Source organism: Neolamprologus brichardi, chromosome 1 (genome assembly GCF_056152115.1).
Source record: "Neolamprologus brichardi isolate AB-2024 chromosome 1, ASM5615211v1, whole genome shotgun sequence".
NCBI classification, from domain to species: domain Eukaryota; kingdom Metazoa; phylum Chordata; class Actinopteri; order Cichliformes; family Cichlidae; genus Neolamprologus; species Neolamprologus brichardi.
The window spans coordinates 18531096-18558904 of record NC_142104.1 but is presented as its reverse complement, the minus strand read 5'-3'; the positions used below and the strand labels follow the sequence as shown (position 1 = coordinate 18558904).

Genomic DNA, 27809 nt, shown 5'->3' with positions numbered 1-27809 from the left:
ACAACTTATCTTAGTTTTTTATTTTCCTGGTAACTTCTAATCAGGTTGAATGTCCCTCGTCTATAAGGCATTTTGTTATATATATATATTTATATATATATCACCATATACAATATGTGACTGTAATGTGAAAGGCTACATACATTATTTGGTCATTTATGTAAATACATGAACATTGAAATCAACACAAATGAGTAACCTCCCATATTCACAAACGCTTTCCTTTTTGTTTGCTTCTTTTATGCGAAATATAAACAAAACAGGCCGGACAGTGGAAAATAAATTTCTTGGGGTAATTGATGATGAACTTTTACTCCTCTTTATTTTTCAGCCCACACTGTACATGCATCACAGGGTAAAATCTGAGAGTTTTGATATTGCAATAAAGAAAAGATCTCCCTTAGATTGTTCAGCACTCTGGATCTATCTGTCACACAACAACAATGAACATTTCCCTCTGCTACATTAATGAAAACACTCAAGCCTGATGAAGCATTTTCACATTTTTATGTACTTTTGACCTGTTGCCTTTCTTTGAGAACATTGTGTAATGAAATGATGGATTTGATGGGAAATAAAATAGTTAGGGGTTAACCTACACCATTTTTTTGCTGATGGAATTGAATACCAGTTTTTTTTTCCTGCATTTTTTGTCATCATCTGTCAGCACCGAGCTGATAACTCCAGCCTTTGCATTGGTATACTTGAGTCTGGTGTAGATGTACCGCTAACTACGAATATATCAAATTGCTTCTATTGAAGCGGTGCTACGACCCGATTTCCAAAAACATCTGGATGCTGTGAAAAATATAAATTAAACCACAAGAAGACTTTAAATTAATTTAAACCATACATTTAATTATAAATACTACAAAAGTGCCATATGTTATAACTAAGCAATTTTTTAATGCTCATTTTGAATTTGAAGCCAGCAACACAATAAAAAAAACCCCAAAACAAACAAACAAATTAAAAAAAACAACAAAAAAAACGGACATAGGCATCTAAGTGCTCTTATTTGATAACTGCACAGAATTTAGTGATTTCATCATTTTCATCATCAATGCAAGAGTCAAAGAATCTGGACAAAATCTCTCAATACAAATGACAAAGCTGGAAAAACCTGAACTGAATGACTGAGGATCAGCAGGCTCTGGGGCTGCACTGCCTTAAAAACAGGGATAATCATGGTGGGAGTCACTGCGTGGACTCTGAAACAGTTCTGCAAGCAGTGATGCTGCATCCACAAAGTTAAAAACCTCATGTATAGCAAGATCCATAAACACCACGGTCTCTTTTATAGTGGAGTGAGCCGAAGCAGACAACTGTGTGTGGGTTTGAAGGGTCTTTCTGGAAACCACTGGCACCACGTCCTCCAGAGTAAAGAGGACAGGGGCTGTTCAGATTGTTTAAAAAGCAGCACCTGTGATTGTACGGAGGCCCATGAGCGACACGAGCAATTTGTTAATCTGCAAAGGTCCCATTAATGCTGAACAATATCTACAGATTTTGGACCAACGTGTTTCACACGGAAGAAAGGGATGTGACAACAGCATGGCTCTGTTTTTAGAGAGTCTGGCTACTAAACTTGAATGCTTACACAGTCAAAATCTCTGAAAAAGGGGAAAACATGGCATTGTGAAAAGAAAATGCAACTTTAGATTTATTTGAAATGCGTTCCTGGCATCAAAATCAAAATGTGCATATGTAAGAAAAAGTAAAAAAACTAAACAAACAAACAAAAACAAAACGCCAGTTTTAATATTTGATATGTTGCCTTTTTTTCTATTTAAGTTCAAAACAGGGTTTCCCTATGGAAGCTTGTTGCTGCCACTGAAAAAATCCCAAACAATTTTAGCTAAGCCAAGTCAAAATGTCAAGTTATTTTCTCAATTTGGAGTTACTAACTCAAACTTCTGAAAAAGTAAGTCAACATTGTGAGATTATTATGAACTACGAATGGCTCCTTTTTCAGTGGCTGAAACAAGCTTCCACATCTCTCTGCAAAGTTGTGTTTTGTTTATTTTTACATTTTGCACAACATCCCGCCATTTCTGGAAACAGAGTGGCCCCTTGTAACAGATGTATCCTTTCATTTTAAGCCAAAACATTTAATCAGCCCTTTCATACTTTTACAAATTCGTATTATTTAGCTGGCTTAAGAGCAACTGCTACTAAGAATTATTATTTTGGCCATTATTTACTTTTTTTTAAGGTACCCAAAAAACAATAGCACTCTTGCACAATTTGTGTTCTGTAGAAAATGAGGTATGTTTTTTTTCTGTTAGTGCATATCAATGTAACAGTGCAAAACCAATTACAACAACTATATGTTCAACGATCACCTTGTCAAAATACTAATTTTACAGCATTTACCCCACCATCACTTTTACAAGGCATACAAGAGACCACTTTGAGACATTAAACACACAATATCCTTCTGATCAATTCATCATAGGAAGTAGGGTGAACCAAACACATTACAACAAAAATACTTAATTCAGGTGATAATGACTAGGAGTAGCAAGCGGATGCACAGTAGTAAATCTGAAACAATAGTAAAAATCTGTGGCATTTGTGTAACTTCACGCTGTATTCAAACAAAGACCCACATAAAAATCTTCAAAATCAAATCCAACTTTAAAATAAAGTTTAATTAAAAAAAAAATCTCCTCTGGAATGTTTAATCAGCATGTTGTTGATGGGCCAAGACAGGGTGAAAAAATAATCAGAAAGCCTCCCCTCTATCTTCTTAAAGAGAAATTTTGATTACTTTATTACTTTAAGGTGCATGAAAAAAAATCTGCAAAGAAGTAACAATGTTCCTTAACCCTGTTCAGCGAGGTCTTTATTTTTCACCAGGACCAGCCAGTCCATTGCTTTTTACTGTTATTTGAATGAATTCAGCTGTCAATAACAGTGTTAGTGTCAAGTCCTTCAAAGTGTCCTAATAGTTGTGTGGTGTGTACATATAACGGATACTTAAAAGTTGCGACTGAGATAGTGACTTCAGGCCGAGGAACCGTGTCATTAGAAACATTAACATCTGAAAAGACACCCGAGGATATGTCCCGTCAAAAAAGGCCTGAGAGAAGTTCTGACGTTTACGTGAAAAATGTATGGATTGTCTCATTCTGGTAATACGCCTGTTTCCTTTTGTCCTATAAAATATGCTGAAATGCTGTAAGGCGTTATATATTCAACTGTAGTTATGTATATATATACAAAACATAGCCTTGCTAGGGCCAAAGAAACAAATGGGGAGCACAAACTCCAGCCATCACACAAAGCTTGTAAGAAAGGTTTCCTGCTGTCCTGACAGAGAATTTTCTTCTCACTCAACAAAATAATGGAGACCACTTTACAAGCACTGCAAAGACCTCCTACGCCAACTGTCTCCCTCAGTCTCTAGCAGAAGGCTCGAGTCAAGGCATCCGACTGGAATGTGTAGATAGAAAAAGTTTGTCAGGAGGCAGTCCCATGGTACAATAATGGCACAAACCACTAGCTAAATTATAAGAATGGGTTAGATAAATATGTACATGTGTCTGCATGCGCAGCGCCACAGTGAAAATGCACAAAAGTTTAAAGGTGATACCACAGAATTTCCTACAACCTCCAAAGACAGCTCTGTCTGCGAACTTTGGGCCTGAATGTTCATAAATATCTGATAAAATTAGTCTTCTCTGAAGCTGACTAAGAAGGGGCAAGGAAAGAGAGAACTGTGGAGAACAATGGGAGAAAAATTCAAAGTTGAAAATTATCTTGTAGAGCCTGATATATACAGATACCGATACTTGATTTAAAAATCTGATTTTACAATAAATTAGCCACAAAACAAACAGATTTCCGTAACATTTGTTATTTTTTAGTTTTATTTTCATTTTCTCGTTTATGGTCGACTCTGCTCGGATTACCCGGCAGTCGTTTGGGTTCCAAACACTTGTGTTGCCAACAAGGAAGTTGCAAAGTGCCCTCTGGTGGACAAAGTATGCAACATCAACACTCATAAAATAGCTGAAGGGTGTTTCTCCCATCTCTTCTTTACTTTATTAGTTTACATTTATTGGCCACTATGAATGCCGATATTGACAAACTGTCAAATGGCTAATATCATAGGATACTATCGGCCTGCTGTTAAATCTGACTCTATCATATTGTATATCCTGATCCTGATGTCACATATTTGGAGTCCAATTTATATGTTAATAAAAGGACCTCTGTTTTAAGAGAAATGTGTGTGGATTACTGAATTCAAAGCCCTGATTCTAACAGTGTCTCCACACACACAGACACACACACTCTACAGGAAGCTGTCAGAACAGACTTTCAAACTACCACTCACTCTAAACTAGGTGCCATCGAACGCAAACCTAATCTGCCGAAAGATAGGCACGTCTCAGAAACATCAGATTCAGACATAACGTGCCAACGTAATCTTCAGCTTTCCTGTCCCAAATCTTGTTTTTGTGAAACAGAGTCACAACATAAAAGACACAAAATGTCCCAAATGTGTAGCTTAACTGATGCAGCATACAAAAAAAAAAAAAAAAAGCAACCTTGTTACATCAGTGATGCTCAGTAAATGACACGTTTATACCAAAGTAGCACACGTTTACTGCACATACACATTCAGACAGAGCAGAATACAACACTGCCATACTCTGGTAAGGCAAATCTGAACAGGGCAAGCTGTGATGAGTGTTGTAACATAGCTACAGTATCTGGCAGCTAATTAACCCTTAGTATGTAGTGTTTCAGAGGGGACACGAGTGGCGTTACATCGACTTCCCTTTAGACTGAGAGAAAGGGAACAAAAAAACATAGATCCTCTCCCAAAGCTACAGGTTACTCAGATAAATAAAATGTGAATCTTGGCATCAATGGCTATATATGTTTTGTAAATATTGACGCATACAAAAAAGCTTATAAGCTGCACTACTGAAAAAAATGACCAAAGTGAATTAAGTTTTGTAAAAGAAGAGAATGTGAGAGGGTGAGATTTTGTTTCTTCGGATTATGTCGTTGGCTATAAAATACACCATCCCCAGATAAACTTGACCCCCCTCCCTCCCTTCACAAATATAGTGTGCAACTTGTAACAAAGTTTGGCGGACTCTAAGAAAGAGAAGGGGTAGTAGTTGTTGTTTTGCCCCTTCCTCTGATGTCCAGGTTCCACTGAGGATAGAGGATAGCAGGCACCAGTGGTTTGGGAACAGCAAATCCTCTGTTAGTCACATCTCTCCTCAATCGTCTCCTTCCCTTGTTTGCCATCAAGTGGGGGCTGTGCGTTGTGTGTGTCCAGTCCATGGAGAAAAAACTCTGTCCCCTTTCTCACAGATAAGCAAATGCACAAAACACTCACATGCACACTCACGCAGACAGCTATATGTTACAAAATAACACATTTGTCTTTATCTTTTGATTCTTTCTTGTTTTTACGCTCCCCACTAGATGACTGTTTCCCCGGGCTGGGTGTGGCTCCAGCCGGTGCTGCTACGCCACCGCTGGCTGCTGCTCCCCCTGCTCCTGGACCACCTCTGTCCGTCTCGGCCCCCTCGGCAACATCCTGCTGGCCCTCCTTCCCGAACAGGACAGCAAAAGAGTAGAAATTTACAGCTTTGTTTGTATTTGTTGAAAAACTGTGGCAAGAAATGATCAACCAAAAATTAATCTCTCTCTGGAATTAATTACACAGACTTTGAGAGGTAACCATTAATAGTTGGCTTACATGCACCAAGGTTTCAAGGTCAACTTCATAATTTGATTGGTTGAAAACTGAGAAAAAGCCTTAAAAACTGTGATTCTTACAAGTGTGTGTCTTGTCAACATATAGAAATCTATTATATATCACACTTGACCTCTGACCTCTCCTTCAAAGTGAATAGATTGATCTGATGGGCAAAGTAATAATGATATATAGAGTTATTTAAAACTGCATCTCTTACTGCAATTGTTTGTATTAATGACATATAGGCACACTGGGAATGTTAGATGGGTATATGATGTACTTTGGACCTCTGACCTCTTCTTCAGCATTTCTGAAATGATACTGATATATGGAGATTTTAAATATCACATCATTTACATCCAAATATTATGCCACATTTGGCTAATTTCACTTTACCCTTTCTTTCCTTCCAAAACGTTATATCTACTTTTTTTTGTAAAACAGTCAATTGAAAATTCGTGGATAACAACAACAAAAATGTGAATTTTTTGACAAAGACGGGCGAGGCTGAGATGGTTTGGACATGTAGGGATAGGGAATATTTTCGACAAAGGATGTAGAAGATGGAGCTGCCAGGCTGGAGGACAAGAGAAAAGAGCACAGGGAAGATAAATGGATGCAATGAAGGAGCACATGCAGAGGGTTGGTGATAGAAGAGGATGCTAGGGATAGGGTGTGATGGAGAGAGATGCTCCACTTGGGCGACCCCTAAAAGGAGCAGCCGGAAGAAAAATGTAAAAAAGGAGAAAACCTGTATAAAGAAACTGATGTGAATAGAACTGAAGAGTTTTACTTTTATCTTCTGTTCTCTGTTTTATTTCTTTTTGTCCACTTCCTGAATTTTATACTCTGCTCACATGAATTAAGGAGAAAAAGGATGATTATGTGCTATCACCTTCCCCTTTTCATCATCAGTTCCTCCTTTGTAATTCCGCTCTCTGATGCAGACATCTTTCCGTTTCCAAAAGGCAAACTTTACCCTCTGTGGTTCATAAAATTACCTCCTCTCTTACCTGCTTCTATCTCCCTATCTCCCACCCTCCCTACCTGTGCGTGTGCTGCTGCTGCCGCCGCCGCCGCCTGCTCCTGCTCTTGCTCCTGGTAGTACTGGGAGGCTCGTCGGTCCTCCTCCTCCTGAAGCTTTTTCGCCAGCTCTAGATCACTGATGCCTTCTGGGAGTTGTTCCCACTGTAAGTCCTGGCTTTGCTGCTCCTGCTGCAGTGACAGCGCCATCAGATAATCCTGATAACAGACATGAACACACATATAAAGGTGGAGAAAGAATCACCTATGAGCAAATCTATCACTGCGACGCTTAAATGCATCAAATACTGTGTTCTGGTTATTGAACAGTTGGTCACAAGCCTCAAGTTTTTCCTTATTCGGAGAAACAACTGTGTCTGTCGTCTACTTTGTCAGAGTGCATTATCTAAAGTGTTTCCTTGTCTATGCTATGCACAGTGTCGCTGTAAAGATGGGGAGTTTTTTCTTCATCTAACTGAAGTCACGAGTCATCCATAAAATACAGTTTTCTTACCAAAACAATTTTGCTGATAAGGAGTGCTAGACCTGAGTAAAGAAGAAGAATAAAAAGTAATAGCCCCTCTGTTCATGTCTCATTGGTGCATGTGTGGGAGCGAGGCAGAAAATCTGTGTTCAATCTATTTTGGTCCACCGAGAAGAAGACAGCTGTGAAACAGGTAAAAGAGCATCACAGACAAACACAATGCATTGATAGGGACCACAGTGAAGCATGCATTAGAGGAGGGCAAGGTGCCATGCAGCCTTGCCCGGTGCTATTCAGGCTGCCCTGTATGTGATTTGCACTGGGAGCTACAACACATTTATTATTTAAGAAGTTTCCATTATATATTTTTTTTAGCCTGGGTTGAGGCAGAGTTTATTTCTTTGGCTTCATTTCCCGTGTCTATTCACTTCGATAATTCTGTGTCTCATGGGAACTGGTGTTGTGTTTCATTGAGGCCAATGCTTTAAAGCAGCTAAAAAAAACAACAACCCCAAAACGTTACTTTGTGTCACACTGATGGTGTGAAAAGCACAACACATTTAAACACATCACGGTCTGGACGGGAATTGTTACTGGTTCTGCTAGTCTTGCCTGCATCAGTGCTCAGACCTGGTCTATCTGATCCTGCTGGCCACGGTATACAGTCTCTGGATCAGAAGGAGGCCGCAACCTGAACTCCGAATCGCAGAAATTGCCGTCGCCGTCAACGTTGTGCAGACTTTCCCAGACAACCTTCTCCTCCGTCAGGAAACCTTGGTCTGTAACCAGAAGGTACAGCTGGCCCTGGGAAACAACACACACAGATTACACACATCTTATCAGTGTATACAAACATACAAACACCACCACAAAGGAGGTGAAGGACTTTCAAAGGTTATTTGTCAGATTTGGTCAATGTGATAGCGCTGAAGGTCAGAATTTATCAGCTTTGTGGAGCCAGAGATGATTGTCTACCATTTTCTATTTTCATCATTTAAATGATCATTATTAATAATACATACCAATGCCACAATATTAGTTGGTCTGTTGGTGGTGTTGGCAAACTGATATATTTACAGGACTCAGGACTAGGGATGGGTACCGATATCCGGTGCCATTATGGCTGTGCTTTAGGTGATACTGTGCAAAGGAGGTAACACCTCGAATCTGATGAAACACCTGGCGACGCATAGCGTTCTTTTAAAAGCCGAGAAATGCACCGTATTTGATAGCTTGCTGCAAGACCTCACACAGAGCACATCTACTGCAGGTGTGGCAAATCTCCATTAGCGAGTTAGCTCGGATCGCTCCGTGCGTGGGGCTGGACCGTGCTTATCATTTTGCAGAAAAAAAGAGACTGCTAAAAATAAAAACACAAGAGGTTTTTGGACAAAGTTTGTGTCCATTCTTTAAGCACCGGTTCGAGCACCGTTTAAGCACCGGCATGATTTCAAAAGTATCAATTTGGCACTGGTATCGGATAAAACCTAAACGATACCCATCCCTACTCAGGACCCCAGCTTTTACCATATAAATGCCACCTTAGGCCACTGTTAAGTGGTTGCCAGGCAACATGATGGTGTAAAAAAAATTACATAATTTTAACATTTTGAGGCTATTAGATGTTACTAATAGTTACTGCTGTAACATTAAAATATGATTCTTTTATAAGGTTTTACAGGTGCATTAGTTAAAGTTAAAAATGGGTCACTTTAGTCTGTTGCTAGGTGGTTGCTAGGTAACATGGTGAGATAATATGTAATCTAGATAAGAACCTTCACAGGCCTAAGATGTGCCTGTGTGCCAGTGTGGTTGTTGAATTTTGGATCATGGAACGAGTATGTAGACAGACAAAGTTATATTATTGCTCTTATTGTGATTTTCATTATGATTATGATTATTATTATTATTATAATGAGTTTGGTTACAAAATATTAAGTTGAGGAAATGTTGATTGTTCTATAATAATAAACTCTTTCACAGGATTAACTCTTTTGATGTCGGACATAAAGTGCTTCGGTATTTATCTGATCCCCTTCCTCGGATCCCCATATTAAAAAGATTTCACTGAAGGAGAATTATTTATGAAGAATAAAAACAACGTACCACTATTCAGATTAAATCACATGCTAGACCCTAGACATACAGTCTTCACAGATAAATAAGGCTATTTAGCATGTATGTGTACAAGTTCATGCAAAGGTCTGCTTTGGAGTGATTACAAGAGACCATGGGCTGTTATTATGCTTTGTCTGATGGTTGTGGGGCACACACATGCACTGCTTTGCTTATATTGGCAACAAGTGTACTATTCAAAATGAAAGAACACACACTCACTTCCCCTTCCCTGGATAACAGGAAAGGTTATTCCCTGCTGCAGATATATGGTAAGCAATGACCCTCTTAGGGTCACTGTGAATGTGGTGTCTAATGTTATGTACATGTAAATAAACAGCTTTCTTCAGACTGATGAATATATTAAAGCATATCATTAACTACACAGATGCCACTTAAAGGCAAAAGAACTACTCATCAGAAACAAGAAAGTGGTTGAGCTGTTTTCTGTGAGCTCAACTGTAACTTATTAACACTTCAGTAGGTTTGTTATGCATGTTGTGTAGCCCCTCCCACTAGGTCATTTGGACACTGCTCTCCCAGGTGAACATCCTCTGTGCAACCAATTGCACCTCGATTGAAGAAAAAAAAAAAACCCACGGATTATACGTTGTGTTCATATATCACATACAATCTACAACAACTGACATTTAAAGGGCTGCAAGACTTGTTGCTGCTAGAGGGACAGATGGTATCATGACGTCCTGACCCATTTAAGCTGTTGCAATATAGCAAGAAGCAGTGGCTTCTTACATAAATCTCAACTCTTTACCCCTTTAAAGCATACTAAGAGTAACTCTTGAAGCTCTTTTCTGAGCTGAGCAGTTTCTGTCATATTCCAGACCTGCTTATGGAACAGAACGACTGGGTGTCGACAGGGTGGTCTCTGTCTATGCAACTACCCTTAGAAAAATCGTCAAACCTTGTCTTTATTGATATATACTAAGGTATCAAAACTTGCCATTAAGAGTACAGTGAAGGTTGCCAAATGCCGTCTTGATCAGGAAAATATTAAATGCAAGTTACATCAATAAGGTTCACAGTCAGAGCAAATATGCTGTTACTTTTTTGGTAGTTTTACCTTGTACTTGATCATGGTGCTGAAGTGATTATTCCTGAAAAAGACGCAGAGCTCTCCCTCCTGTACCGTAGATGTGAGCTCACACAGTCCATGGTAAGTCAGCTGGGTGGCTGTGCTGTTTAAAAACTGCTCTGCTACGATGCCTAATGAGAGAGAAGAGAAAAGAAACACAAAACAGAAAATTAAATGAAGTTAGATTAGAAAATGAAGAAACACTGATGACTTTTAATTGATTTAAATTCCTTGGTGAATATAAAGCAGATTTAGGTGACTATAAATTTTAGTTCCTTTGTTTTGATTAGTTTCCCGTTTAAATCCCTATAAAAATAATTTTATTATTTGCTTTTGGATGCTTTAAGCTTCACGTGCTAGATCCCATAAAAGCAATTTTTGTCATTGAGCTACCACTTGGATGAGTCGCCTGGACTCCAATCAAGCAATCCCAGTTCATTCATGAACACAGGTCGCTACTTGGAAAGCTTTGTGGAAATTCTGCTGTAATGTCTATCCTCACTCTGAGCAACTCTGACTCTCTGCTCGAACTGGCAACCTTTACAGTCACATTTGACATCTGTACAACAGAGCAGCATTCAAAACTCAAAATCAGTGGAATGCTACCACTGCATTCCACTGATTTTGAGTTTTGAATGCTGCTCCCTCACAATCTAGGGTTACTCTACCCTAGATTGTGAATGAATCTTTTAAAGATTTAATCAACTTTACTCAAAACTCAGTTTTCTCAAAATTTAATCTCTGTCCAAGATAATTAAATGAACCATACTGGGACATCGACTAATGCGGTGATGTGTCGATGTGGTAGCAGCCCAGCTGACAACTACTTAGGAAGCTCAGTGTTGATTGAGCAAATATTTAGTTGAGAAGTTACAGACAGCTGGTAGGAACGCTGTGAGCCGAGGAAATAGGTCATTTGATGAGTAGTCACAAGTATGTCCTGGTTTTTATCTAAACTCAGTCTGTGGTTTTCTGGGGAAGCATGTCTAATGTAATGCCAACAAAAAAATGTTTCAGATTTTTTTGTTTTTTAAAAGAAAAAAAAAAAGAAAAATCTTTTTATTATTTTACTAAAATGTACAACTTTTCTCTTTTCTCTCCAGCTTCAAGTACACAGGATGAAAAGAGAAGAAATGGGAGATTAGAGCAGTCGGGCAGATCAGGAGAGAAGAGAAAGCACTTACCTTCTCCTGCCAGCTCACTGTTGTCTGACTGTTTGCAGGATATTATCTTTTCGACCAGCTGGTTATAGCTGCAGTTGCCCACTGCCTTGACAATATCATGCATCTGTAATCAAAGATAAAAAGTGTGGGAAAGAACATTCAACAAGCTTTGATGTTGTTTTACTAAAAGCTGCAGAAAATCCCAAAGAATATTTATGACAGCAGCCCCCGAAAAAGTTAACTTATTAAAATCTGTTACATTCACCTATTAAGTCTTTATACAGATTACACACTTATAAAGAACATGACCTTTCATTAACGTTTCTCAAAAGGACGATCAAATGGGAGAGTGCACTTAAAAGTTCACCTTTTAATGTCAGATCTGTTTTTGCTGTAAACATCTGCAAGTGGGAATTTATCATGACTCATAAGGACTTGGAGAACGATTAGATAAAGAAAAGCTGGTAAAATAGAACAAAAATAAAACTTTCAAAGAAAAGGTGAGCTGAAACTGGTACAAGAGTAAATTCTAATTACGTGGTAATGGAGAGGTACGGTGTGAGCTGCATTTGGAGACTAATTCCAGTAGCTTGTATTGAAATTAGGAGACTACACTCATCATTTCTGCTCATGTCCAGAATAAAGAGGTTTCTGTTAAGGTGCATGCGTTATAGTGGATGGCTCATTTTTTTAAGGGTTGAAGACCACCTCCTCTCTCTGACAGGCTCCTAAGCTATGAACCAACTCAACCTCTCAGGTCCTCTGAAGCAGAACAAATGATTGTTCTCCGACTCTCCCCTGATACTGGAGACGCTGCTGGAACAAGCAACCACATCGTGCTCTGATAATGTTGGCACACATTTTGGACGAGTTTAAAACCAAATGAAAAACATTCTTGTTCATCTGTTTAATTGTCATTTCTTTTATCCAATTATTGTTAACATTATTGTTTTTCTCTTCACAAATCTAATAATAATACCCTAAGACTAAAGTCTTTGTGCTCCAGGTGCCCCCACTGAATGTATTATAAATTGGTTTCTAAAGCTTAATCCACCACCACAAAACATATGGAAGTAAAAGCATGCAAACACATAAATTTAGCTAAAAGTCATTGAAGCTAGAAAATCTCTGTTTTATAAAGCTTTTTAACTCTGCAATGGCCTCATAATTACAACAAGGTTATTCAATCCACATCTCTTTCTATTCTTTTTGGCACATTTTTTTGTTTAATCGTTTATTAATTTCCTCCCTGTTTGTGGGGTTAATCAGAACGATTTGTTTTTATGCTCTTGTTTTGAAATATTAATTTTTAAAATGACTTTATCGAGGATGTAAAGTCATGTGGCATGCAAATAAAGAAAAACATGACCTGTTAAAATGTAAAACTGCTTTAAAATGATGCTGCACTGTATGAGATGTTAGAATAAAGCACACATTAAAAAACAAAAAAGGGGGCAAGTCAATACATGGAGACATGTGAACATGAAAGAGGATGTGCTGAAGTTTAAACTGAGCATCAGAATGGGAATAAAAGGTGATTTAAGTGACTGTGGTTGTGGCAGATGGGCTGATGTGAGTATTTCAGAAACTGTTGAATTACTGAGATGTTCCCACACAACTATCTCGAGGTTTACAAGCCTGAAAAAGAGAAAATATCCTCGGACCTGCAGTTCTCTAGCTGAAAATCTCTTTAATATGATAGGAAGGAAACACTACCTCAACTAACCATTCATTACACCCAATGTATGCAGAAGAGCATCTTTTAATGCACAGCATGTAAAACCTTGAAGCAGATGGGTGACAGCAGCAGAAGACCCAGGTCTAAGAACTGAAAATTGAAGCTACAATTTGCAGGGGACCACCAAAATTGGAAAAATCCACAGCAACTGTGGGACTCATAATCATAATATCATAACAATATGGACCAAAATCTCAGGGAAATGTTTTCATCAGCTTGTTTAAATATATGCTATAAAGAAGTAGTTTTGGAGGCAAAAACGGATCCAACCTGGTACTACAAAGGTGCATCTAATAAAGTGTACGAAGTAGTAGCAGTTTGTCTTTGTAATAAGTTAGAACAAGACTACTTAATTGGACTACAACTAAAATGAATTCAACCTCCAACGTATATGTGTGGAGAAAAAAAAACAAAAAAACCCAGAAAACTGAGAGAATCCTTCAGTATTCATATTATGTTGAAGATAAAAAAAAGAAGAAAAAGAAAACGGGCCGATTTCTACGGCAGTAAAGGCAAAAAAAGATCCATCTCACCTGGGGGTCAACCAGCCAGCCGTGGTAAAGAGGGATGTCCAGCAGATCAAACACAATGCATTCTGGGGTGTACTCAAAGACTCGCACCCCGGTGAACTTCACGTTCACGTCTAGACCTGTCTGCAGCTTATGCAACACTGCCATGGCATCACTCATGTTCTAGAAAACAGAAAGGACACAGCGCAGCAGCGTGAGACACAGATGTTATACAAATAAAATTGAACTGATCAGAAAAAATGCAAGTAATCACAACAGAAGACATATTTGCGTGTGCAATTTAAAAATGTTACAGTGCCACGAGCTACATCCTCTTTTACTGCTTTTACCTGTAACACTAATCCTTGTTGTTTGCACAGTCAACATTGCTGGGGTCCTCGTGGATCAATTTTTAGAACTTTAAAATAAACCATTAGCTGTCACTTACACCAATACAAAAACCTGCTTTCATGTAGTTTTGTCAGATCACATTATTTTATTGTAGCGGAGTTATTTTCATCTACACTGCTCTTTTTACTTTTTGCTCAATAAGTCAACTTCATGCAATTAAATATTGCTGTGATTATTTCACACCTTAACAAACCACACACAGTTCATCTTTTCATCTAAACTCAACGACATCACTATGTTTTAAGCGGCTAATAATAATTTTTTATTTTTTCCTTTCAAAAATTCAAGTAAAGCAGATTTTTACTTTTTGTTTGCTTGCAGCAGTTGGTAAGATCAACTTTAAATGTCTTTTCTTCCCTCAATGTGTCATGTCTTTATGACCAGATGATGGGAGATGACTCACTGGAGCCGAAAGATGCACTGACGTCACTTTTTCGCATGATACCACCCCCCTGCCGCTATCACACTGTGACAAAACAAACCCACTGTGGCTGCTATGAACGGACTGAGCTGTGATACCACGAGGCGAAAAAAATACAAACAAACAAAAGTCCTGAAAAAGTAAAAAAACTGAATCCACATCCATCTATCTTTCAGATTAGATCATGTTTTATGCCGTGTACCCGACAGTAGTGGCTGGGCACAGAAATAAGGAGAGAATCAGAGGCTCCTGATTTGTACAAGGTGTGGTAAATGGGCTCTATTTATATTGTACTTTTCTATGCTTTAAAAAAAAAAAGAGCTTAAGATGCTCAAAGTGCATAGCGGTCTATATTTTTTAAGCTACACCTGTCTCACCCACATGCATGTATCAAATTTGGATTTAGCATCTTATTGAAGATCTTTAATATGGACACTGGAGGAGCTGGGCATCGAACCTATGGAACTACAAACCTTTAACCCCCAAACAGAGAGCACAAACTGGCAATCCTGGAAAACCTGGATGACTGAGCCTATTTGTCAGATATGACCGGTCCCAGTTAGGGCTGTGCGATATGACCAAAATCTCATATCCCGATGTAAGAATTCTATCGTCCGATAAGGATATAAATCACAAAAATGTAACATTTTCTGTAAATTCTGTGAATCTCGGGTAGCTCGTCTTGCGGAAAGTGTTTCCATCTGCCCATCATGTAGCTGGAATCGAGTGTTTTAACCGATGCATGAAACGATACATTTTTAGACACAAGTTGTAACGCCCCAGTTTTCTTTGTGAGTATTTATTACTTGCTGCGGGGAAAAGCCTGTTCTAACGTTTGAGTCTAAGGTTTATTTTTTAGCACCTGGTGGATCTTTTTTACTTCTCATCTGTAAATAATCTGCTCTTTCACGCGATTCAGTTTATTTTGAAAAGTCTCAACAGGATCTTGAGCTTTATTGTGAAAGGTTATGTGGAACATAAACAAGCGGACACGCGATGGTGTTACCGTCGTTGTTGCTAACCACAACGCATAAAAATAGGCGCTTGTCCGTCTGTAGTGTGGTTATATTAAATATAAGAGAAAGAGAGAACTAAGAAATTAATATAGCCACTACAGTGACCATCAAAACGATGAAAAAATATTGCCGTAAACAGTATTTTGCGACACCACGAAACAAACGATAGCGTAAAATGAAACGATAGACGTTGTTATATCATCATCCGATATATATCGTTATATGAACAGCCCTAGTCCCAGTTGTAGCAAGTTTGTGAATAGAGTTCCATGTCATTGTGTTTCACCTGTGCGCTTATTTTTCTATCATAAAACAGAGTGTTGATTTACTTTATTTTGCTTCAGTTTTCCCCTCACCCACTTCTCAGTGTATTCTAGTTAAAATGTTCTTAAAGTCGAGTTTGAATTCTTAATAGCTTACCCATGTTTTAAAAGTGCTTTACACAAGTCAGTGCACAGTGGCAGATACTTTAGAGGCACAGAAAAAAGGGTGAATGCAGCAGTGGACAAAGCTTTCAACATTTAAATTCCTGTAAAAATAAGATTTCTTATTTAGTTCCCCTTGTAATGAGTGGGCTGAGTTTTTAAGGTCTGCTTGAGAGAAAAATGGGAAATTCTGGCATATTTCCCAGTTGAAAAAAGTGCGACTGCACAACCTTGCTAAGTTTTATGTCAAAACAAAACTGAGTTAAAAATCACAGATTGATTATGAGCAAAATTCTTGATGTTGGAGGACAGATTTCTAAGCTGACTGGGTGGAAGTCAGGAACAAACCAAACTGATTTGGAGACTTTTACTTTGAAAACCATTTCCTGCTGTTGATGACGAAGATGAAGCTACAGGATAGCGATGGGCGGGGCTACTTCAAATTGTTTGTTCAATTGTTGATTCATTAATTTTTAAACAAGTTACAGGTCAGGTATGTGAAGAGTGGTGGATAAAAGGACCTTAAATTTGGAATCGGTAGTTCAAGATTGATTGTTTCACAGCAGTTACACTATGAAGCGCAAACAAAACGAAACAAAACACCTGTTTATGTTCAACTCCTTGAACATAAACCCACAGGAAGGTCTTGGATTTTGAGTAAACGCAACCTAAAAACATAGTTCACAGGTGAGAAAACAGGGAGGCCTGAAGCTAAACCGTAACCTAGTTGTTGTGTTTTCATAGAGATCTGCATTCAAACCCTGCACACTCTTCTTGCCCATGGACTACACAATCACTGCACAGAGGCTGCAGCCCAGATACCATCTAATAAGCAACATAAGAAGAAAATAAGGCCTAACAGGCAGAGAGCAGGATCCCTGCAGAAAAAGCCCAAACAAACTAACAGTCGTATGAATGAGACGGCATCATTTTGCATGAGATTCAAATTGTTTCAGTCACATCCTGCATATTAGAACCTGACTGAGAGCTTGTATGCCACTGCTGTTTTTCAATTAAAGCCAAATCCAACAGTACTGAGAAAAACGTTGTCTTTTACACTGATAAGAAAACCTCTGACTATAGAGGAATTAATCTCTATGTGTGCGCCTGTACTCCGCTTTTGTTGACAACTGCTCATCCTCTTTTCTTCACACTTAGCAGGTGTACGGTTGGGGACCCAAGGAAATGCCATGCTTGGTGTAAAGTTGTCTGAATGAGCTGCCCTAATATAGATAGTTAAATGTTGTGGTTTTTGTTATGCTTTAACAACACCATGTTTTTAATAATGACTTCCTCGGGATGCTGCTCGTTCTAAACTCAAAGCATTCGCACACATTTTTCCACCTACTGTGAAGTTGTTTGGGAGGCCATCTTTAGTAACTATCAGCTGTTCCGCAATCTTCACACACTCCCACACACACAAACACACCCCGTCCTCTTTACAGTAATGTTTTAGGTGTGTGCTAGCTCTTTTCCTCCTTTGTTATTGCAGCACACATACACACGATGATCCACAGCACACGGCTGACCCTGATCCGTGTGCTATAGATACATAAAAAAGGCTTTTCTGATAAAGTAATGCAAAAACATGTTTTAAGTATATTTCAAACAAATATCAGCAAATCTTTATTTTTTTCCTCACATTTAGAAAGAAAATTTTTAATAGAAAAGTCTCTGGTTGTAATTCTCGTTAGCCATGTTTTGACTGGTGGATTTTCATTATCTCTGTAGAGTAAAAAGGTTTTAAAGCAGGCACAAATACATCGTGCGTAAGTGGAAAATCCTTTTCTGTGGAGCCGACTGGCATTCTTTCTTTATCGGTAAGAGAGGATTTAATTAGAAAACCAGCCTTTTTACTTCACCGTATGAATATTAGAGCAAATACTCTATATACATAACTGCACCACACACCTGAGGACCCAATGAGAGAGACTAATTCCTGCACTCAGCCTCAGAGCAATGTTTCCCAGCTGGCACTAAACCTCTCCTGCCATTTAACTCTGAAATCAAGATAAGCCTCGCAGCTGAGCCCGACAACTCTATTATGAGTGTATAGTGTGTTCTATGGGAAGATAAAAAAAAAAGTTCCACAAACCAAAAACCAATTACCACCGTCACACAAACCAGAAAGATAAATACGAGCCTACAAAGTGGAGATTTATTTGCATTTTTCAGTTTTTAAATTCTAATATTAAATGATTAAACCCCATTTATTTTCTCTCAGTTGTATTGCATTATAAAAATGCCTTCATATGTTTAATCAGTTAAAAACTTCTCTTGTCCAAACTAATAATAATAGTAATTCCAAGCAGCTGTAGGGAAAATGCTTCCAAATGAATTATAGAAATGTTTTCTAAGGGTTTTGTCTGACACAAATCAATTTTATTACTTTGGACATGACTTTGCACACATTTTCCATAAAACTATGAATAAAACATGGTCTTACTATTATGAACTAGTTTGAATCACTATGCAAATGGAAAACTTTATTTCTGTGATACACTACATCCTAATATGCAAGCATCGAAATGTCTTCATGTTTTCAGGGCAGTTTGTGTGGACTCAGGGGTGACCGGCGGTGTCAAACATAAAGCCCAGGGGTTAGAACCAGCCCTGGTAAAGACTCCAATCTGGCCCGCTGGATAGTTTTGAAAAATGTGAAGGAGGGGATACATTTTGGACTTTTAACTGTAAAAGACCTCCCCGCAAAGCCATTTATACCACACCAGACTAAATAAGTAATAGACAAACAATAAAAAGGCAGAAAAATGTCCACTATCTAATACAGAAATATCTTTCCTTTTTTCCCCTGTTTTTCCCACAATGGCTTCAGAGTATTTTCTGTGAAGTGCTTTGACATCCCCCTGCTAGCGATAGGATCGTGTCCAATAAGCGCTGGGCTGCTCCAGCTTTGACCCTTTGGTGCACAGAGCTGAGGTGGAAAGCCCACAGCTGGCTCATCTGAGTGTGTGGATTAGGATGCTTATAAGCGGCAGTGATGGGAGGATTAGCAGGGATGTGTAATGGACCACATCTCCTCATTTTAGGGCAGAGAGCTCCAACAGCAGATGAGCGCTCGTGGATCAGATAATTAGCACTGCATCACGCACACGTTCATCTAGCCCCGCCGTGTTACACTTCCACAGCGTAATATTAGCGTGGTACTCTGCTGGGGCCTTGCAGTTTGTTTGTTTTTTACACAGTCTAAGCAAAGGTGTCTAAGGGCAGGCCTCTCTGCTTCTCTCTCTGAGCACATGAGGGACTTTGTTCCCAAAAGGATTTCTTTTCTTAAGATGAAGGTCCCAATTAAGAACAGAACACATGTAGCCGTTCCCACTTTACAACATAATGAAGCCAAGAAATCACCGTGACACCAGTCATGCAGAAACAATAAGAAGATGCTCACTTTATTTCTAGATTTGAAAGAACATAAAATCTGATTGTTACTGTGAAGAAACACAACTGAGCACCAGGTTCTGGTAGAAATATAAAGGGTGTATGAAAAAGAAAGTCCAATTTTAAAGTGCTATAATTATGCAGCCCTTCCAAGACCAGTAACGATCAAAACGCACACTGTCAGAAAGATGGGATTTGTGACTTTCATGTGGTTGTTGGTAGGTAACATAACAACAACAGCAACTCCAGAGATGATTTCAAAAGTATGGGACGAGTCTGAGCACTGTATGCCGTGTGTCTGGAGGGAAACAGCACTAATGACTTTATACTTTGTAATCAGCTGTGTTTTAAAAATTACTACAAAGCTTCTATGTCCATTACTTTAAAAAAGCGCTATGAAATCAGAAGATTCAGAGGATGCACTGTACATTTTATGTCACTGTGAAGCAAACAGAGAATAGTGAATACAGCTGTCAGATATTTGTTGTGTGTGCAAGCTGATGCATATTTTATGGGTCTGCCTGCAGTCATCTGTGTACATTTACATGCCAGATAAATCTTTATATATATATATACACAATAGATCTTTGAACCTAAAAAACATCAGTCAATGAATGGAGGCCAGCAGCCTCCGAAGTCTTACATAATGTCATGACCCATTAGTCTGAGGTGTTAATTATTAACAGTTTACAAGATGGTAATGTCCCACAAAGTGGGACACACTTTTTGTGTTGGCTCACATCTGCAGCGTTTGATACTCAATATTTTGGTCATCAGATTCAAGACAAATCTAGATCTGTCTAAATCATGGGGGGAATATTTCTTTTTTCCCCAAATAGAGCAGAAAAGCAAACCAGGTCCTAAAAGAAATCAGTTTCTTTATGACAGTGTCAAAGCATCAAGCTTCATAGAGATACATTTTTTGCAAAGGAGCCCTCGCAATGGATTACACTAGATTGTACAAACACATTTAAGAAAGAATTTACTGAAATTTAATGGAAAAAACTAAACAAAACAAATAAAGATGACACATCAAACATTGAGAAATTTGACACTAATTAGTAGATGACAGGTCCAGACAGCAGGGAGGCCAGCTTAGCACAACAGTGTAACTGCAATATGTGTGGTTTTCCACCGTTTTCACTAAAACCAAGCACGGATTCACTGAGTCTGGATGAAACTTGTTTAGCTTTAATGGTGCCTTCACAAATGTGTGAGTTAACCAAGCTGTGTGCTCTGATGCATCCACAGAGGGTCACTCTCCTTGTTAGCTCACAGGATGCAGACTTTAGGATTTTTTTTATGGATACCCTTCCTGTGGCCTAAAGGTCACTGCCATTCAACCTCGTTTTTAAACTGTCCCCTGCGTACAAGACTCATTAAATATTAAAAACCACACTCTCAGTTGTTAAAATATTTAAGAAAAACTGACCATTATCGCAAAATACTCAGCCTCTATTCGTATTGATTCAATTCAATTTTATTTATACAGCCCCAAATCACAACAACAGTCGCCTCAAGGCGCTTTATATTGTAAGGTAGACCCTACAATAATACATACAGAGAGTTAGTTTAGTTTTAAGATCTGGCCCCTGGTTTATTTTTAGTATTAGACAACTTTTCTACATTTTTGTTCTCCTTCTGTTGACATTTTTGAAACATGCTGCTTGCATCCAATTCAAAATAACCATATACATAAAATGTTTTTTCAGTTGGTACTTTACTGTAGTTGTTATAAAATACAAGGTTGAAAAGACCTGCAAATTACCTTTTACACAACAAACCTGATAAACTGGCAACTCTGCGTACACATTCATTTCTCATCTTTTAATTAGATAGAGCCTACTCGGATTAAATCAGGCTCTGATACCACAACCCACACAACTGAGAGCATACTATAACTCCTTCAGTAATCTGCACTACATAAGGACCTCCATAAACCTTATAAACTGGGCTGTATGATTTTTTTTTTTAATTGTAACTTATTCTATCTATTATCTAAAGTTTATTAACTACAGTCAATGCTGGCTTATTTAGACAGAGATTTCAAACATACCACACACAAATATTCTGCCTTCATTAATGAAAAATTCACACTTAAGGGCATATAGAAATTCAGAGTCATGCTACAGCTGCTGGGACTGTACCTGCTTCACTCAGCGCAAAATACTTGTGAACAATGATCGATACTATGAATGACACTAAATAAGAACAAGAGAGGATGCTTAAACCCAGCCCCCTTCCTTCAGTGATTGTGGATGAATCACGGTGTTGAGCTGGGTCCACTGAGACGAAAGCCTAGCAAAACTACACTCACTTCCTCAGCTTCACCGAGTAAATATTTAACAATAGCTAAAGAGCAGCCGTGCATCTGCTATTTTAATCCGCATGCACTCCTGCAACAGATGATGACTTTTAAGCGGAATTTATAAATAGAATTACTTAGGTTATGAACTCCTAGCATCCTTTTCAAAGTCAGGGTAAATCATAATTTCCAGCTTCCAAGAAGCCTTGGCTGCTGTAGTCTCCACATACTGTGTCAACCAGCCCAACCGCAAACGCAGGCGGCAAACGGACACAAGGACACCCACATGCAAAACAGCTCCCAGGCCAGTATCTAGGATTAGACCACCATAATAACTATGCAACGCATACCCTGACCACTCCCTTACTCTGAATGCTGAGGACACTGCTGATTTATTCAAGAGGTTGTATTTCAGCTCAACTTAAATTTAGAAAGGTCGCTCCAGAGAGCTTCTATGAAGAAACTATGCGCATTATTTTTGCCCTTTCTGAACGAGGGACAAGTGTGGCTTGAAATCATTCACAGATGTGCTGGTGCTCTGCCACGCAAATGGAGAAGAGGCAGGGCCCCTCCCACACTCTGAGGCAGGCAGTGGAGATGGGAGGAAGCAAGGGAACCACAGCTCCATCTCCAAGAGCCTCTCACTGTGAGCCACACACATACAGCCTCAGTAATAGCCAAGCGTCTCTAAGCATTTACTGCCATGTGAAACAACATAATCTGACACTGTGGACCCTTTTTGTTCCCTGGGCCTTGCAAGACACATCTTATGTAACATACAGAGCAATGGAAGGAAAAAGAAAAGCTGGGCTGCAGTCGTATGTATGCAGTTTGCAATCAACTCGACCCTTATTACCATATTATGGAACATCCGCTGCCCTTCTCTGCTATGTCAATGCAAATGTGCAAACCCGTTGTAGTTTAAACAAGCAGCTACACGGGATGTTGGCAGGACATGAGACACAGCAGCGCGGCAGTGTCGTCACTGTAGTAAAAAGAAATCTCAATAAAGACAGCGAGCAGAGCAGATAGCTCGTGTTAAACCTGCACATTTGTCGTTTCAACAGAGAGGGTGAGAAGAGAGCAAGAGAGTGAGAGCTAACTCATCCAAAACAGCCCTCGCTCCTCCTCAAGCACCGTGAACAGTCAGCAGCTTACTAATACACACACATAAGCAAAAAACACACGCCTGCTTAGGTATGAGTCAGGCCTTACCTGCTCATAGTTTAACCGCTGAGCTTCTGATATCTCCTTAGGTTTGGTTTCCAGGATGTAGTCACCTGAAGAGAGAGAGAGAGAGAAAGAGAGCGATATTGGCAGATATGTCGAGTCATATTCCAGAGCAACGCAATTACTATCTGGATTGGAACTCATTACATGGAGTAAAGATTGTATCAGATGTTGTGAACTGTTTCTAGTGCTCACTGGTAGATTTTGCACTGGTCGGCTGTATCCCAAAAAAAGGTCTGTGACAAATATGGAGGATGAGCTGAATCTCGGTCATCTGTGGCGTCACCTGAAAGCTCCGCTGACTCACCTCTATAGCAATACAGGCTGTGCCAGAGGGCAGAGCCTGGCAGATGTCTGGCTCCTCTTTTATTTATTTGTTTTTGCCCTGATCAGTACTACCAACATGCAAGTCTTCACTCAACAAACTGAGACTTGACAGTACATCAGCTGTAGACAGATAAGTTTCAAGATGCGCCAAAAACACAGGTGACTGTTACATCTCAAGACAAAGGTTTCCGCTCGTTGCTAATTGTCTTGTTGTTCATTAGGATCTCACTGATGAACATTTTCAGCATTGCAAAGGGCAAATACATTCTTCCCCTCGCTGTGAATGTTTTACTGCCGTCTACTCCTTACTTTTAAAACTCTTGAGCAAGTGGTTTTCAAAAATGTTTCACAAAGAATCATAAATTTATTAGGAACTGGCAGGAGTATCGTGCTGCACTGTCAACACATATTTTCCCTGAGAACTGCTCAGAGGAACGCCATGGACGTCTTGTCGACAACGTCTATATTAAGTGAAAACAGCTACACGTTTAGGATAAAAACTGCTTTCATATGCATCTTCCTCAAACAGAACAAGTGGAATACATCCAATAAAAAGAGCCTCTTAAGCTTCCTTTTGTGTGATTAGTGCTTTATAATTGTAATGATGAAGTGGTTTCTTTGTGCGTATGCTGTGGGAAATAACTGCCCAGTTCTGAACTTGGCTTTTGAGTAAAAAGAAATAAAAATACAAAGCTCAGCAAAGGCTTGTTACGTTCTTCAACCTTTATTGGGACTTATGATATCGTGTGCCAAATGCATGCTTCACAAACAAACCGGAAAAGCAAGCGGATGCATTCACTCGGGCTTGGTATAGCCCTGCTGCCGTCTTCTACAACTGTAAAACACAAGCTTTCATTTCACAAAATGTTTGATCAGACAGTAGCCTAAAAACCACTTCTGTCTTACTTGCTGAACTGGACAGCCTTGACAAAGATTTTAGTGCAAGTCAAGATTTTTTCCAGCAGGGGGCCTGCCAGCTGACTGCTTTTACTACAGCAAGTCCACAACTGGGAAAACCCCTCACTGCTGACCTGTTGACTCACTGATCCCTGACAGTCACTTAATATCTGTATCTATCTGCCGGATCTCTGGCATGCTACGCTGCTTACTCGTGAGCTGTGACACTCAACCATCAGCCTTTTAAAAACACCACTTCTGAGCTTGGTGGTTACGACAAAGAGGCTATCCAGAAGCCCCTTAACGCTACGCAAGACTGTGTGTGCCGCAATTATGTGCAAGCACGAGGTACCACACGCACACAGCAATTTTAAATGCACATAGTGATCAGGCCACACAAATCTGCCACTGTCTGTCAGTGTGATCAACAGAGACGAGGTATGTCTCACACACAAGTAATCCTAGTAAATCTGTTGTAAAACCTTACGTGGATCATTGTGCACTGGAGAGTGACACAAGTGTGGATCGGTGACTCTACCTCTGAAGAGCCCCTTGCTAATGTGACACTTTATTTTGATATTTGAAGTTTAATTTTAGTTATGAGTGACAGGACACAGCTCCTGTTTCCTCTGCAGCAGCACGAGACTGCCTGATGGGGGATTCCCCTGTGCTGCTCTCTTCCTCTGATGACTCTGGAATTATAATATATATATATATATATATATATATATATATATATATATATATATATATATATATGTGACCAGTATTGGGAAGTAACGGAGTACATGTGCCGCCGTTACGTATTTAAAATACAAAATATGAGTAACTGTATTCCGTTACAGTTACCGTTTAAAAGGTGGTATTCAGAATACAGTTACTTTGTTGAAATAAAGGGATTACACGGCGGTCTTTTCCTTTCCACTATGTTAGGCTATGCTCTCTCTATTTTTGGTAATTCCACACTGGTGGAAACCCAAACAAAACACGCATTAAGAGGCTCTAATGCCTGTGTCTCAATCTCGCGACTCATGTCACCTCTACTTGCGGCCCGCATAATGACGTGAAGAAATATTTTTTAAAAATGATTTAATATGAAGGCAATAGGCAGAGTGTTACAGGCATCGCCCTAAAGAATGTATCCTCATGGGCAGTGTAGTCCGTGCTGCAGGGTGAATGGACTGCCATACCCGTTATGAGTGAGCGAGGGAGGGAGGAAAAAGGAGAAAAGTACGAGTTGTCACGGAGCAGAAGCGGGAGATGGAAGCATGTAAATATAATAATAACCACTGCAGCCAAAAAGAGTGCCTGACAAGCCCAGTTGTAAGTAAGCTATTAAGACTGGACTGTACACGGTGTTCTTGTTTTTCTCCGAAACAATAAATTCCTTTGGAGCAGCCTTTCAACGCCTCTCTCTGTCTCTCGCTAGCAAAGTTGACCCACACAGCAAAGTAAAGCCAGTTTTCGGCTACGAGCCCGACACAAACCCGACGTATTAGCCAGAGGACCCTTTACCTCGGTTCGACCTGTTTTATATACGCGCGGAATAGTTTTCTATGTTGCTGCAAAAAAGTGCAGCCTTACCTAATGTCCACCCTACTGTTACTCATTTTATGTTAAGATTTAAACATCCAGTTGGTATTGGTATGGCGAGTAACCCTCAATAAAATCACACAGCAATAGTACATTCATGTAGTTGTAAAAAGCATGACAATATATTAAGTAATCCAAAGTATTCAGAATACTCTCATTGAGTAACGGAACGGAATACATTACAAAATACATTTTGGGGCATGTATTCTGTAATCTGTAGTGGAATACATTTTAAAAGTAACCTTCCCAACACTGTATATGACCTTTAAGTATGTAACCGCTCATTAGAGAGGACATGAAACACAAGAACGTTTATGAGGGCACTGAAACTCAGTGGCTTTGCAGGCTTCTATGTTTACAAGTGCATGGACTCATGGGCGCCACTCCAAATACAGGTTAGTGTGATGCTGTAGGAGCAGCCCAAGATACTGCTACTGGATTATGCTGCTTTTTGGACTTGTCACTGAACACACATGGGAGACTAAGTGCTGTCAGGATTACAAAGACTTACCGAGATACTCCATCAGTTGCTCAGCAGTTATAATTTCCATCATAGGTGGCATCTTAACCTGCAACAGACGTATGCAGAGCCATAGTTCATTAGTAATTTTTAAAAACAACACAGCGGGACAAATATGTAAAAGATATGTACATCATATATCCTGTAAGCACTTAAGGTGTTTGGGCACGATGGTTTAACTAGTGAAATCACGTAAAGACGTGTCTTGGCTAAAATTAATAATAAAAAAAAAAGGTAATGCAGAGCGATGAGACTGACTTGTGTTATTAAGTTAAGTCTTAATACACACTTTTTCTTTATAAAGGCATGAAACCTGTCAGAGCTCAGGGATGCATTAAGAAATCTGCCTAATTATATCAGTGTAAAATCAAGTTTGCATTGATCCACAGTCATTTCCAAGCCTTTACCTTCCATGCAAGCAGAAGGACATTCATGATGGCCAGTAATGGACAGGGGCCATTCTCGTTCTGGGTGATGATCGGCGTATTCTCCTCCCTCCATTTGATCCACTTAATGTGGTATATGGACTGGCCGGCGGCCCTGTCCTTCGCATATGAACTCTTCGTGCCATCAGCCCCGTACTCGTTCTGCAGGGCCAAGGCCAATCCTCTTTCCTCCAGCCCCTCACTGTTCAGGTCGGAGCTGGGGCAGGAGTTGAGGTTGGAGAAGGACTCGAGTGAATCTATGCTTCGAGACTCTCCACCGAGACTGGGATCGGGGTCACTCCCACTCGGCAATCCCTCTGATAAGGCGTTATCAGCGGGCAGCCCCGACTTGACGTTTTCTGTGTTTGCATTGTCCGGACACAGATTAGTCGGTTTGGCAAGTTTTGTCGGCTCACTTTCTCCGCTGGCGGAAACCTCAGCCTGCACATCTGCGCTCTCTTTATCGGGAGGTGAGGACGAGGCGTCGGTTTTGTTGTTTACCAACTTTGAGGCACCACCCTGGCTGTCTTCTGCGGCCACCACAGAGTCATGCCCCATCCCGTTACTGATCCGATCGGACCCCGACCACAATTCGCTCGCCTCGGCGTTCTTCTTCTTCTTCTCGTATCCCTCCTCTTGCTGCTGCTCGGGGAGGACTTCGACCACTTCTTGCACGTCAGACTTCCCGGTACTGGTACTGGACGTGACATTACTGGGAGCACCATCGGTTGTGGTGCTGATATTATAACTAACGTTAACCAAACTACTGAGAGGAGCCTCACTATTCTTGCATTTGTCGACTGTTCCTTTCACTCCAGCGACAGTAGCAGGTTCGCCCATTTCTCCCGCAATCGTAGCACACAAAGAGCTCCCGTCAGCGTCTCGATGCAAGTTTGCATTTTTCTCCATTTCGGTTTACGAGTTGTCGACAGATTTTAGCTAAATTGCAGCGATAGCTTCGGTCCCAAAGACGCCATGACAACTCTG

The 27809-nt window shown here is 39.7% G+C and overlaps 1 protein-coding gene across 2 annotated transcripts; it reads right to left on the bottom strand.

Moving 5' to 3' along the window:
* Positions 1-5: 5 nt before the first annotated feature.
* Positions 6-27809, bottom strand: mindy2 (MINDY lysine 48 deubiquitinase 2). 2 transcript variants are annotated; one of them, XM_087838746.1, is made up of 9 exons: positions 26805-27809; positions 26389-26446; positions 23046-23110; positions 13881-14039; positions 11631-11733; positions 10435-10577; positions 7869-8042; positions 6779-6973; positions 6-5581 (listed from the first exon to the last, which is right to left on the bottom strand). In XM_087838746.1, exons 1-9 carry the CDS (start codon positions 27729-27731, stop codon positions 5393-5395), a joined length of 2013 nt encoding a protein of 670 aa, XP_087694872.1. In that variant the 5' UTR covers positions 27732-27809; the 3' UTR covers positions 6-5392. The 2 variants fall into 2 exon arrangements, with proteins under 2 accessions (XP_087694872.1, XP_087694881.1); XM_087838755.1 differs by lacking the exon at positions 6-5581 and having other exon boundaries at positions 6850-6973; positions 7851-8042.

Coding starts and splice junctions, on each gene's coding strand:
- mindy2 (XM_087838746.1), bottom strand. CDS start 27,731: ATGGAGAAAAATGCAAACTTGCATCGAGACGCTGACGGGAGCTCTTTG. Junction 10,578..11,630: donor CAGTGAGCTGGCAGGAGAAG/GTAAGTGCTTTC, acceptor CTCTCTCATTAG/GCATCGTAGCAGAGCAGTTT. Junction 5,582..6,778: donor CAGCAGCAGCACACGCACAG/GTAGGGAGGGTG, acceptor CTGTTCGGGAAG/GAGGGCCAGCAGGATGTTGC.